The following is a 15170-nucleotide window of genomic DNA, read 5'->3' as shown; positions in this document are numbered from 1 at the left end:
AAAATCAAATAAATAATCCCCTGTTGGTATAATCCAACTTGATTTCTTTGTTTTTCACCTCTCTTTCTACACATTAGAAGATTTAGTGAGGTATTAAATTTTATATCCCTTTTTCAACATATTCTTAAGAGTATTTTGTACTACTGGTCTATTTTTATCATCATCATGCTCTTATCATCCAGGTCAAAAATGCACATATAACTTGCCTATTTCATACCCAACATACTGCCTCATCTGTGACTGAGTACAGTTACACTGAGTGCCATGTTCCCTTCTATTAACATTATTAACATAATGGCACTTATTCCAGTAGTAGCATTATATAGGCAGACAATAAATATTTATTGACAAGTGAAAATTCCAAGACAGTAAAGATTTTATATGTTTTATCCACTGATGCACCCCTGGTGCCTAGAACAGTGCCAGGTACATAGTAGGTGCTCACTAAATATTTGCTAAGTGAATAAATGTAAGAGACAAGTAATAGAAGGGAACAGACCTTATTTTGCCTTCAGTATTCTGAGTACCTTTGCCAATCATGTGTGCATTTATTTGGGGACTCACACGTGTATTCTTTGTTACCAAGTATGCTTCAATTAGGTGTATGTGTGAGCATTGTTGATAAGACAGTGGTCTCCCTGCACACCATTTGAGTGAAAGAATGTATGGCCGAGCTATCATTTCCCCGTGTACAACCTTTAGTTTTTTTTATTTAAATATTTTTATTTCTAAATTTTTTGGCATGTGAAGATGTTATGGGTAAATGATGTGTAGTCTGCCTAAATCAAATTAGAATATCTTAATTTTCTTCATTGCAGACTTAAGTTTATTTTATACTTCTTCTCAGTTGTAAATAATATAAATTGGCGTTTAATGGTTATATTGTATCAAATTTGGGATATTTTAGATTATAAATTTAAATACAGAAACATTCTTAAATTAATTGTTCCCAAATTTCACGTAATGTTTTTCAGCTTGTGCATTTTTAAAATTCCATTTAAAGTATATAAAAAGCTTTAGGCATTTATTTTATATACCTTTTACTATCTAGTAAATAATGATTTTTGCTGGTTTTAGCTACTGAAATATATTCAGCTCAAAGCAAAACCTTGTTTTATGCTTACTTTCTCTTGACTTGGCTGTGCTGTAAATATAAGTTATGATGGAAATAAGACCTGTCAAAATGCACATCATCAGTGAACTGAACTTAAAATGAATCCTAACGGATAATAATCCATCTGGGGAAAAATGCCAGTGTTACATTTAGATGTTAATTGGGGAATGCAATAATGTATATTTTTTTAATTTGTCAATCAGTATTTCCCTTTGGGACAAATAGGAACTGTTCATCTTCCTTAATCTACCCTGATTGATATAGATTAAATGCAAAGGCTGAAAGATGCAATTATCTTGGTTTCTACCCTTACGTGAATTTACATTCGTTCATTAGTAGAATAATCAGGTTTTAAATATAAAGGTTAAAAGTTCCTATGGTATTTCATGGGCTTTTAAAATCATAAATATAAACAAATATTTTATAAGACATCTTATAAAAGAGTAAAAGAAATAGCAATAGTTATTTCTAAATTACTAAATGTTAAGGGTATTGAATTAGTGTCCAAATACATTTTATAAAAGAGGAAATCCAAGGAAACAATATATCTTCTAATAGGCATGAACTTCCCTGGGGCAGCACGTGGAGTGTATACCTTCAGGTTACACTTAACTGCCAAGTTTCTCTTATAATAAAAATTAATCCTTTCTTATACTATGTTTTAGACTCAAAGATCTGACAGAATTTTATCACCGTGTCAAAACTCGAAGGTTAAATACTGGCATGTAGAATGCAGATTAATCCCCAGCTAAATCTCAAAATCTTATCTGGTAGCTCCTAAACCAATTTCCACTTACACAGTCAATTTGTGGGAGCACTACTCCTGGGTGTGCAGTTGTTGGCAGGCTTCCTAGTTGGAGCAGTCTTGGCTGCGGCAGAGCCACCTCCATCCTTCAGGGCTTTTACCTCCGCTTGACCTCCTGCCCTTCCCAAGTGATCTCCAGGCTTCTGGGAAGGAATAAGAGTTCCTCCTCCTGCAAGCAAAGGGCAGGGAACAAAGTGTAGCTTTGCTACTGTAAAAGTGATAGTCACTAGAATACCTGCATACCCACTCTTGTGGAATTTTTCAAACCAACTAATGATTTTATATATATATATATATAAAATATACATATGTATGTAAATATGTATACACATGTGTGTGTGTGTACACACACAGACACACAAATACATATTACAGATAAACTCAGATTTTTAAAAACTGGATTAGAAATGAAGAAAAACCTTTAAGAACGTAAAATTATGTAAGAAGAACAATCAGTTTGCAAAAGAGCCAGTCCAGATTCTGTGACTTGCTTAGCCACTTCAGAGGACCATGTGGCCAATCCAATAAAAGCTTCGTTTTCTCCAGGTTATTCACTGGGGGCTTGAGTAATATTATTCAGGCTTATGAGTATTTTATTTTTATTTTTAAATTTTTTTTTATTTTATTATTTTTATTTTTTTGCGGTACGCGGGCCTCTCACTGTTGTGGCCTCTCCCGCTGCGGAGCAGAGGCTCCGGACGCGTAGGCTCGGCGGCCATGGCTCACGGGCCCAGCCGCTTCGCGGCATGTGGGATCTTCCCGGAGCGGGGCACGAACCCGTGTCCCCCGTATCGGCAGGCGGACGGACTCTCAACCATTGCGCCACCAGGGAAGCCCTGGATCATGAGATATTAATAAACTCTCATTTTTAGATATTTGTCTTTACTTTTAAGTAATTAAATATTGCAAGGTAAACAGTTAAGGCAGTTTACAGAAATTTTTAAGTTGTATCTGATTAATTAAACAAATTATTTTCATTTGATTTATATCTTATTAAAAGTATTTTACATCAGATCTATTTTATTATTTGTGTACTTTTGGTTATAAAGTTCACATTATGAAATTGATTATTTTTCCATTTCTGAAAAAAAAACCCTTTAAATTAATGTTTCGTATATAGATATATGTTCTGTTCATTAGCAAAGGAAGAAATATTTGATTTTTATTTTTTGTTAAGAAATATACCATTTTGGCTTTGACAATATGCCTTATTATTTGAGGATACATAGACATACATACAAACATATCTGTGACATTTTTAACTTACTGGCATTGTTCGATGCTTGTGGATGTGGGCACTTCATTAGTTCAGTTGCAAAATATTACTGTTTTTCAAAAAATACTTATAGCTTTTATATGCTTGCCCATTTTATGGTGTTTTTTAAAAATATTCCTTGATCTCAAGGGATTAAATTCCTCATAGAATATTCCTTTCTATATTTTGTATTTCAATATTCTTTATTTCTATATTCTTTATATATTTAGAATACCAGTGGAAGGCTCTATCTAGTATATGTACACAAAACAAGAGCCATCATTTGTGTGCAGTATGGTTCACTAGAGCTGCCCTAACACCATTCAAATGAGGAAACAATGCTTTCAGATCCCAGTCATCTTACTGAGGCACGTGGATGAAATATGTGAGGCAGGTTTGCTTTGCCACATTTTATGTGTCGTCTCTGTCAGTTGTTTCATAATCAACAAAGTCTTAAAATTTCAAAAGGAACACTAGAGACATACTGACCCACTGTTGTAGGCAGAATACTAGTCTGAGCCATTATAACTGGATTTTCCAATCAGTTTACCACCTCTCTTTACACTAAATGAATATGTATATGTGAACTTATTCTATGTGTCATGTAGAGTACTCAGAAATCATGTGTGAATGCCTCTGGAAAACTTGTTTACTGACAGTAAGGTTACAGATGATTCATATGAAAAGAATTTTTTTTGACCTGTAAATTTTTTGGCCATTATAAAAATGAATGTTTATTTTGTGTAATCTTTTAAAAATTTCATAGGGGAGCGTTGTATATGTTCTGAGGCAATAGGTATATTTAAATGTATTCATATGCATATGTGGTTCATAGAGAACCTAAAGGCTTCCTGACCAGAACATTAATTTTATTTTTATTTTTAAAACTACTCTGCTCTGTCTTATAGGCTTGGTGGCCATATTTTCTAAGCCAACATCAAGTATAGGTTAATGACATGTTTAATTACATAAATATCATGTAGGAATATTTGAAATTAAAATTGTTCTGGAAAATTCAGCTGTCACGGTTAAAGAAAATAATTCTGACAATATTTTTAATGGATTTTCTTATTAAGAGTCTGAAAGTGTAGGTTCTAAGCTTGATCACAAATCTTAAAATATGTAAGCAAAATGGAGAAATGCTTTAGTTTAAGTGTTCTTATTATCATTTTTAGTATGTGACTGTAAATTCCTGGAGGACAGGAGTGAGGTCACATTCATTTTTACATCGTAGGAGCCTAGCACATTGCCTGACTGATAGCTGATGCTCAGTAAAGGAATTCTTTTCCTTCCATAACTTACATTTAACTTAAATTGCATGTAGAATATCACCTTTTTATCACACCTTCTATATATGGCATGGAAATTTGGTTGAGACAAGCAATGTGACATATATGCTGCTTTTGTAGAAATAATAACTGGTATGCAAATAATCAGGAAAGTGTGTTGGAAACCAGATCAAGCACTGAGACGGTGTATGTATGGCCTTAAGAAAGTCATTTAAACCTATTTCAGTTCTCCTTTTATAAATAAATAATGAACAGATTGATAATTTGATTTTTCTAATGTTGAAACTCAGTACTATATACATAAATTAGATTTTTCTAAAAATTTCCTGCACATTATGTACTTTACAGATTATTTTTTAAAAATTCAGACGGGACAACATAAAACTTTAAAATATGAACTATAGATTGAGAAAACATTGCTTTACCAACTACCATTGTAGTATGTCTTCCAAAATTATGAAAAAACATAGCTTTGAGGTAGAAAAACTCAAATGATTGTAGTAAATTATTCCTTTTCATTACACATATTGTTTTAAACCAGTCTCTAGGGAGTTTCTTTCTTTCTGGGGAAGAAAAGACTGAAATTTTTCCTTACTGCTTGTAGAATTTGTCCCAGTGGATAATACCATTATTGTATTATCTTGTATAAGTAAATTGGATAAATAAATTAGAATTCTATAAAAATGAATAGAACCTTAGTGTAAATAATTATACAAGGCAGCCTGCTGTTCATGTGTTGTAACAAACCAACACTAAAGACATATTATGTGCCACGCTGCCAGGCTTGGTAACATGTTTTTTTTCTGTACAATTATAAATTATATTTATAACCAGTTAATGGGATTATTTGAGTTCCTTGAAAAGGTATTTGTCTCCAAAATAGCAATCAATACAAGGAAAATTAGTATGTCTTTATATGTGCTTGAATGTTTGAAGGAATGGACATGGTCTGAGGTCAATAAATGACGGTCAGCTATTTACACTTCTGAGAGTTTTCAAAGTCAGATTACACAGTCCTCTGAATTACAACAGTTTACCTATTACATGGCTTGAGGAAGATCTTCTGAGTGTTTCTGTGTATTACAGTTGCAGTGTCTTAGAGACATTTTGGTGAATGATTTGGTTTCTCTGTGTTTACCCTGTCTTGTTTATACTAGCTCCAGTGGCTGTTGGACAATTACGAGACAGCAGAAGGAGTGAGCCTTCCCAGAAGCACTCTTTACAACCACTACCTACGACACTGTCAGGAACACAAACTGGACCCAGTCAATGCTGCTTCTTTTGGAAAACTTATAAGGTCAATTTTTATGGGGCTACGAACCAGGAGATTGGGAACCAGGTTAGTACTAAAAATAATATCATAAACTAATCTCTCTTTTTTAAACTATAGCTTTAAACAATATAGTTCAGTATATTGTTTGGGCAAAAGTACTCAATTACAGATAACATATAAAGAAAAACTAAAGAATTAGCTCAGTTTATAAAATCCCCCAGGAAAAGGAAAGGTCTTATTCACTGAAAACTGCCATTCCAGTATGATGCATTGTCCTACTAAACATCAACAGAGTAAACAAAGCTTTGAGAAAAACTGATTCTCAGATCACATAGAAATGAGCAGACCAAGCTATTAATGGAAGATTTATATATGATACTTTAAAGATTAGTATATATCACTATCTTCTCTTTTGAAGAATAACTGTACTAAAGATGATGAGTAAAGTGACAAAGTTAAGTGGAAAACTGTGTATCTCTTGACTTGCAAAATTACATTGAAATGTCTTTATAAAAAGCTCCTCTATTTGAATAGAGTAAAAATTAAAGCTGAGTTTTTCATTTCATTTCTGGAGACCAATTAAAAATAATTTAGTGAACTTGCAGATTTGAGGTGTTTGAAGCTCTCAGTTAATGACCTGGTCCTTTTTAACTTCTTATTGGCCTTTTTAAAACTCTTGATTGTGAAGCCATGCATCTATGGAAGTAAAAATATAGTATAGTTCCATTGCAGAGAAACTAGTCATGTGAAGAAGACTTACTTTCTCTGTTCCCTTCCTTTGTAAATAGATATGAGTGTTTTTACTAATCAAAATATGCTGAAAATAATACTTAGAACTATAGAGCTTCATTTTTGCCTTTCTATAATTTTTACAAGTTATCATAACAAATATTTTGAATAGCTGAGCAGAATGATATGGATGTTTTTGATTTCCTAAATCTTATAAAATCCATATTTAGAAGTATAAAAATAAAGATCCTATACTGTATATGACAGATGATATACCTTTAATGAGTTATAAGTCACAGTCTCATAGTATTCTAGTAAAGCTTTTTAAATATTCTTAATAAAATAAACAGCCTCAGTAATTGACTTCACTATAAATTTATACAAAAAAAAGGAGTGTGGCCATTTTATGATATTTACAAGGTCTATATGTAGTCAAAGTGTGAATATTAAGTGATTGTACAGCTTTCACATTGCTGGAGGTTCGGTTCTCTCATAAATGTATTTTCTTCTATCTGTACTTCAAAGGATAGTATATTTTAAACTGAAGAATATGATTGTTTATTTGGAGTAAAGAAACTAGCTTCCAGTTCCTTGGAAAAACCTTGTTTCGCTAGTATTTCTTTCCCCAGAACCAGGAAAATCATTATCTGGGGACCTAACCTACTATATCCTAGCTGATGGCTCAGTAGTTATGCATACTGTGCCAATATTTTGAATCTCTGGGCTTTATTCAGCATTGTAATAGCTGTATTGTTGTGCCCGTTTTGTTACTGAAAGGGATTTCAATGGATCCTATTTTGAGGCTCCATTCAAACCTCGAAACACATCTTTAAAATAGAAACGGACAAAACTGGGGTCGTTTGGGTTTGTGAATGAGTAGAATCCATACTCTATGCTCTATAAGTACATATTGCAATATTGCAGCTTTTTCTTTCTGATGTTCTTTACTTCCCCCTCTCACTATGTAGCAATTGTGTATCCTGTTCCTTTTAAAATTGTATGTAGTCTTGTAATTAGAGATGGAAAACAAAGCCTAGAAGAATAAGGAGAAAAGAAATCCTAGGGAGAAAGTTTTAATAAATGCTGTGTTATGAAGCTAGCAGAACTCTAATGTAGAAAAACTGACAATGATAGGGGTGAAGTGCCAGAGGTTCTTTCTACCATGCAAACTGTTTTAGCATTCATTCTACTCCTCACCCAGGGAACAGAAAGAAAATCAGTATAAATCATGAGGCAAACCAACTCAGATTTTTTTTTTTTTTTAAGTAAACCATAAACTGTTATTTATCCATCGATAAGATTATCTGGTGAATTCATTAAAACCAGAACCAAACTTCTGCTCAAGTTTCTGGAGCTAAGTAAAAGATAAGTAATATCACCACGTTTCTAAACAAAGGTAAATCAAAAGGTAGCTTTTGTTACATCCCATCTCCAAGTTAAGTTTAAACAAAGAAGACCATGGAACATACTGATTTCCCCCAACCATCTTCAGTGGAATAGAAAGAACCGCCTCTCCTCCAACCCATCCAAGATTCCAATGTATAGGAAACTGGAGAGAAACTAGGTACTTTGTGTATTTTGGGGTCTCACAAGAGAGATGTGATTTTACTTTGTATCTTTGTCATTGGCTACTCCCTCCTGTTCTCCAGTTTGTATGGGAACAGTTTCTGGTATTTTTTGTTTTTGTTTTTTGCTGTATTCTACAGTGGATCTTGGAGGCAAGATCTGATGTCTGCAAGTGGAAGGCATTAAGTTTTCATACTGGTTTATTTTGCTGAAACTATGTAGGTATTCAAATGCCCTATGTTTTTTAAACTAGCAATATTATTTATATAATAGATTTTAATGTCTTTTCAAATATATAGGATTCATCTAACGTGTGTTCTTCAACCTTGGAAGTAAAATTCTGTTTTATTTTTGTATAAAATATTGAATCCACACTCTACTTGCATTTCTTCTTGTAAATGAAAGAAAAAGTTGGAAAGAACACTGATGTCTTGCTATATATAGACTTGAGAAAAACTACTATTTTCTCTTTGCAAAAATTTACATGTTTAAAATGTTATTTTTGCAAGAATTTGCAAATTTCATTCAGAGTAAAACTTTGTCATTTCTAATAACAAATATGGTCTTTCTCATGAACATGAGGAAGTTGTGACATTTTTTTATCTAGATGGAAATTTGCCATTTTCACTGAGAAATTTCCCCATGTCTGCTGTGACACATCTTATTCAGCTTGAAAAACTGATACGAATCCACAAAAACAGAGACTAATAAAATATGCTTTGAAATCAATAGATTAAATGCCTGCTTCTTTTTTAGGTTTCAAAATATTAAATAATAGACTTCACAACATCTTGTATCAATGAAGTTATCTTAATCATCCCTGCAGTAATAGAATTAGAAAAATACAGGACTTCTCCAAGACAGTAGAATTAAGATTTTTTTCTCTTTGTTCTGCATAACCATTTGATAATAAGTTCCTAGTTAGTGTGCAACCCTTTATCCTGTTAATGAATATCCTGTTAATCTAATCTTCTAAATTGTAGTTAAAATATAAAGTTGAAAATAAAATGTAACTTAAATCGAGCAAATGGATTCTGACTAATATTTAAGCAAAAGTTTATAAGGAAAGATTTTTCTTAGGGCCTTGAATTGATTGATTCAGAATCTTATTTTGATTCTTCACATGTAGCCACCATAAAAATATACAGGTGTCCAGAACAGGTAAATCATAAATATATAACATTAATATTTTGCCTTTATCTAATTTTTCCAAATATGAAATTAAATGGACATTCTGTATGATTAATATTGACTTGACTGACTTTTTGTGTCTCTGTTTATTGTTCTTTTATGAAGAGGAAACTCCAAGTACCATTACTATGGGATTCGTGTCAAGCCAGATTCCCCTCTTAATCGTCTGCAAGAAGACATGCAGTATATGGCTATGAGACAACAACCCATGCAACAGAAACAAAGGTAGACTCTGGAATTATCATTGACGTGTCAAAGCTATGTATTTCTTTAGATGTTTTATCTCCTTTTTTCTGAACAAGCAGAACAATTACCTAAGTGTGCAAGAATGTCACTATTGCTGGTATGCTTTCACTACAGACAGTTCTCAAATATGATTTAGAATTTCATTCTATTTTCCAAATCTTTCACAATTACTTATCAGACAGCGTGTTTGTCGCCTTTAAGTAAATGTGACATCCCAAACTATTCAGATAAGGAAACTAAACACAAACTGTAAGGAGCATCTGGAGAAACTTGTCAGTATTCATGAGCTTCTTACTTGTTAATCTGCATATCCTGCAGGTCATTGTTTTTGACAGTGTAAATTCTTGCAGAATGTTTGGGACATCTTACATTTTCTTGGACTCCAACTTTCCTAGATGTATAATTGTAGATATTAGAGCTATAAGAGATCTTAAGCATTCATGAATGGATGGATGGATGGATGAATGGATGGATGAATAGAATCATAGATCTTAGAATTGAAAAATACATCAGTCTAGTCTGGCCCCTCAGCCTTGTGGCAGTCAAAGCATGAAGACCCCTGTTTTTTCAGATAAATCCCAGAGAGGTTAAATGATTTGTACAAGCCCATAATGCTGCTACATAGCCAAGGGCCTTCTGTCTCATGTGACTTATATCACAGTTTGGAGTAAAGTGAAAAATCTTTCCCTCTTTACCAGTATAGCTCAACCATGACAGTAGCTACAGTTTTTCTTTTCAATTGAACATGCAAAATTAGGTAGGAGAAAGGAGGACTGCACCTGGTGCAGTTGGCCTAATCCATTGATCAGTCTCCCTAAGCCATTGATCTGGGATGGTGAGTCACTGTGGTGAGATCTCCTGCACATCATACTAGCTTAATCAGAAGCCTTAGTTCCAAGTAGCTGCTGGAGAAAAAAGTATATCACACAGTAGTCCTTTATCTGTTTAGTCAGCAAGCACCAATTGAGTCTCTACTTTGCGGAACTATTTCAGCAAAGTCTGGGAGAGGGAGGATTGGGAAGTTTCACAGAGAAAGTGCTATTTGAGTAGGGAATTAGAGGGATCAGAAAAAGAGAGGAACATTCAGGCAGAGGGAATGTAAACAAAATCACCACCGAGAGGGTCCATGACGTCTTTGGTGAATGCACTCTGATCTGGTGAGGTTGATATTGCAGGAGAAGAATTGAGAAGAAGATTGGGTACTTTAATGGGAGATGAGATTTTAAAAGTAGTTTGGATCATAGATGAAGGGATTTGGTTGTATATGAAGCTAATGAGTGTGTTTTTTGTGCTTAGATACTGTGCAAGTCTTCAAAGACTTGCTTCCAAGCAAAACAATGACACTTTCACATTTTTTCTAGAGAGATTACTTTTTGATTTGGGGCAAGACATATTTAGTGGGAAGAGACTGGAAATAAAGACACTTGTTAAGTGGCTTTAACACAGTCATAATTTCTAGTGAGAGTATTCAAGACTGAAGAGTCAGTTCAAGATTGGCTATTATATAAATTATTATGTTTTCTCAAACTTATTTTTTAAATTGCTGATTCCTGTTTTTTGAGGTATAGTCAGTGAAATATACTAAGAAGGGCTCTGGGGAAAAAAAGCCATAAGACAGTCCCTTGTATAGTTGGAGACAGAGTTTGTGTGAATTGAAATAAACTGTTGTTGTCATGAGTTACCATTCTTGTTTCCACCTGTTAGTGGCAATACCATAGCTTTTACTTTCTGGTGTGGTCTCTGCGCTCATGCATAGCAGTACTACACATTGGAGATGTTGGTGCAATAAAGAAAAAAAAGATTAATTCAAAAATAATATATACTCAAACTTAAATATGAACAATACCTTGGTAAGTTGCACTCAAGACAGCTGAAACTTACTTCGTCCAGTGATTTCACTGCAAAGAATCCTAGCAAGTTTTCATGGAAATGGAAACCTTCAAGAGACATTCTTTATACAAAGCCTGGGTTAGGTAAGCAAGACCAAGGAATTACAAAGGTCTCCTTATGAAACAAATTTCAGGGCTATAAAGATTGATGAGCCATGAAAACCCTGCAATATAAGTATTATTGCTTTTAGAATTAGACATAATATGGTTGTATTTAAAAAGTGATAGAAAATTCTCAGTAATATTCATAAATTGTACCGACTTTAGTTTCTTATAATGTTTGCTTTCTTATGAAATAAGAATGTTAGAGAACCAAAGTACTGAAACTTCCTTTAATTTGTTGTTGTTGTTTTTTAATGGTACAATTTTGGATCATGGACAGTTGCTCTTGGAATGGTGTCTTGGATAACTGCTTGCATTGTTAGTGTTATCAACTTCACCAACCCCTCACTGGGATTAGGACAGAGGGAGGTTTCTGTTGTATCTTTGAAGGATTATATCACTGGCAACATTGATAGGCCTTAAGTGAAGCCAGTTACCGCATTTAGAGGAAACACTTGGACAGGAGAGGAAAAGTGTCTCTTCCTGAGTCTGGATTCAAGGGTTAAGAGTATTTGTTGAAAACAATGAAAAAGGGACTCATTGTACTGTTTGTTTTATGGCTTATAAAATAAGGTGATTCCAAAACTCAAATGATTCTACTGAATATATTAAATTTCACATAAGAAGAGCCTGCCATTCTCCTGTTAAAGTACAAGTGACATTTGAAAGGTTTAAAATATTTTAGACTAGTATTTAATATTTTGGAATATTCAAATTGTTTAAATGCCTCAAGGTTTTTTGTATACATCTATATGTGCACATCTTCCATAGTATAAATGTACATGCTTCACCTGTTCCTATAGTAAGAAAATTCAATTATATGCAGTGATTATTTTATCAAATAAAAATTTGTACATTTTTTTTGATAAGTTTGGAATCATTGTAGTTGTAGCATTAATGATGGTTATTGTTTTGCATAGCTTTATAATTTTTAGAGCTCCTTTACATACAATATCTCATTTGAAGCTTTGATAGGGTAGTAGAGGAAATTTCCCCTTATCTACAAATCAGATTCCCAGCAACACCACCATATGGGAACATAACCATGAGTCTGGAAATAAATGGAAACAGCTTCTGACTGTGAAACAGATGTCACAGAGCCCTTAGTTTAGCTTAATTGAAAAGATGAAGCCATCCTCAAGTCATTTACCTAAAATAAAGGAGCAGATTAGAGCCCACTTGATTCATAGGCAATCATGAGATATAACAGCTGGCAGGAGGAAATATAAGTAGACTAGGGTCTTCGATTCACTTTTGGGTTACTCAGCTCAGCAGTCTGTATACATTCAGTGGAAGGACACATAGACCTAGGCATTCCAGTAGGCCCTTTAAGTATCACTATAGTGGCTAAAATCTAGTCTAACACAGTGTAATAACTATTTGGCATGTTGATGACATTATAGGTAATCAAGAAGAGGTTAACTACCCTGGTTAAGGAAACAGGAGAATGTGTAATAGTTGGTTTCTTTTAATACCTTCTGTTGAAAATATTTCATGTGAAAATAACTTCTGCACTTAAATGAGGTAGTTTCAGTTTTCAAGGAAATTCACTTATAGACTAACTTGCTTACCCTAATTTAGACAATAAATAAATTAGGTTATTATAGCGCAAAAAGGAGATGAGTAATTTTCAGCTTTACAAACTAAGCAAAAATGTTTGCAGCAGTTTATTTCTAATATTTAAAAGAAGCACTCAGAGAGTGTTGGCACATGTATGTCAGCTATTCTTCCAAATCCTAGTAGCAAAAGTGGTGGAATAGAGCCAAGTGTGTTTGACAATGTGCTTGGCTGTGTTTGATCCCAGTAGCCATTCTCAAAGTATTAAACTGCATATATCATTCCTTCAACAAATACATAACAATCAATGGTTGCATATAGAATATGTCCATCACAACTAAAAGAGAATTCACAGAGTCATAGAAGTTAGAGCTGAAAGGGGGAGGTCACCTAGCGCACCTCATCCTCTTGATGAGAAAACCGAAGTCCATAAAGGATAGATAATGTATCCACGATAATATAGGAACCAGGACAAGAAACCAGTCCTCTTGTCTTTGTTCTTATAAGAATTCCGTCCTTGAAGAGGTAATATAACCCAAAGAGAAACGTGCACATGTAATAAAATTTAAGGGGAAAATCACACTTGAGTATATCCTAAATAAGTGAGGAAATGTGCCACTTTCTGCCTCTGTGAATGGTCTTTTCATAGGAGTTGGATTCTGTGAAAGAAGAAACCTTTGTGGCACTGAGGAGAGGAAAATAGAGGCCATTGGAAAGATGGGACAGCAAGGCTAGTTGGCTGTAGACAGATGTGAAAGCATGCGTGTTCCTAAGGAGTGAGGACAAGAACCTTTGTCATTTGAAGACCTTTCTTTATATAGTTTCATAGATTAGTGGAATGAACCTTATATTTAAAGGTGGGAAATAGGGATTTGAATACAGGCTGCTTTGGCACTTCAGTGTGTGTGACTGAACTTCACTGAACCTCAGTTTCTTCATCTGCAAAATGGAAATAATAATAGACTACCTCAAAGATTTTTTTGAAGTTCAAGTGGAAAAAAGTATATAAAGGGCTTTATAACCGGAAATATCCAAGTGATAGGATAAAATAATAATTATTATCATTATTGTACTATATGCACTAGAGAAAATATTTCTTTAGAAAATATTTCTTTAAGAATAAGGCTGTTTTGGAGAAGAATGAAGCCTGGCAATTGGGCAAGTTGGGCTTCCATTTCTTTGTACCTCCAGGCCTGTGGTTTCCAGGCCTGTGATTGATGTTAGTAGTTTACAATTCCTCTCCTGGCCATAAATTCCCTGGGGTCATTACAGAGATAAGCGTCTAGGGCTGGTAAATTGCTCTGAGGCAGCTGAGGGTGGCAGGAGGGCAGGAGTCTTTAGTGAGAGGATGATCATGTATCTGCATTTGGCTTTTAGGAGACAGACAAGGAATCTTGGCACTGAGGTATTTAATGTTCACTGCCACTGCAGCAAGTCCTTGCTGTAAATGTATTTTCCATTGAAGATGGGAGAATCATAAATAATCACATTCAGTAATTATTAAGTATAGTCATTCATGTAAAGTTTGTTACTACTAACAGTTCCCACTTATCCTTCTGATGAATATTTATTGAACTTGTAAATTGTTCACCAATAAGCACTTTATGTGCAAGATCTCATTTGGCAATTATATCGTTATCTACTGATACGGAAACTGAGGCTCATTTAATTTTACTGTATGCAAGAAGCTAATTTATTTTTTCCTAGATAGAGCTTCAGATGCCCTTTTTCGTTTTTGTTGCTGTCTTGACATCAGGTGGAGTCAGGTTGTCATTCTCCAAATAAAGGAAGAGTGAGAACATTCCTGTAGGATCAGTTTAACAGAAAGGACCAGCTGTAGACAAAAGAAGTATCCTAAAGGTGTCATACATATTTGTAGCAAGAATATATCAGTTCTATACAGTTGACCCTAAATTGCCTACGCTAGGAGAACTCAATGAAGAAATTCATGAGATAAGGGAATCTTATTTGCCTCTTTCAACACCTAGGAGAGCAGTAAGCACGTTGTCATTTGTGAAATGAATGAATGATCCATAGACTTCTATTTCAGCCAGCAGCTTCAGCCTCTTCCCTTTCCTACCTCTCCCACATTTCCTACTAAAACTGATGCAATTGATACAAATACCCCCATTTGAATTTAATTTTTCCTCCTAT

The 15170-nt window shown here is 34.1% G+C and overlaps 1 protein-coding gene across 7 annotated transcripts in view; it reads left to right on the top strand.

The window, feature by feature from the left end:
* Positions 1-15170, top strand: part of RFX3 (regulatory factor X3) — a 290721-nt gene that overhangs the window by 215817 nt on the left and 59734 nt on the right. For all 7 annotated transcript variants that reach the window (XM_032635923.1, XM_032635917.1, XM_032635924.1 and 4 more), the window contains 2 exons: positions 5621-5802; positions 9328-9447. In XM_032635923.1, coding sequence (XP_032491814.1) covers positions 5621-5802; positions 9328-9447 — 302 coding nt within the window. The remainder of the gene's footprint in view (positions 1-5620; positions 5803-9327; positions 9448-15170) is intronic.

The sequence above is a fragment of the Phocoena sinus genome, chromosome 6 (assembly GCF_008692025.1).
Source record: "Phocoena sinus isolate mPhoSin1 chromosome 6, mPhoSin1.pri, whole genome shotgun sequence".
In the NCBI taxonomy this organism is placed as follows: domain Eukaryota; kingdom Metazoa; phylum Chordata; class Mammalia; order Artiodactyla; family Phocoenidae; genus Phocoena; species Phocoena sinus.
The sequence above is the reverse complement of the archived record's forward strand: the minus strand, read 5'-3'. Positions and strand labels throughout refer to the sequence as shown.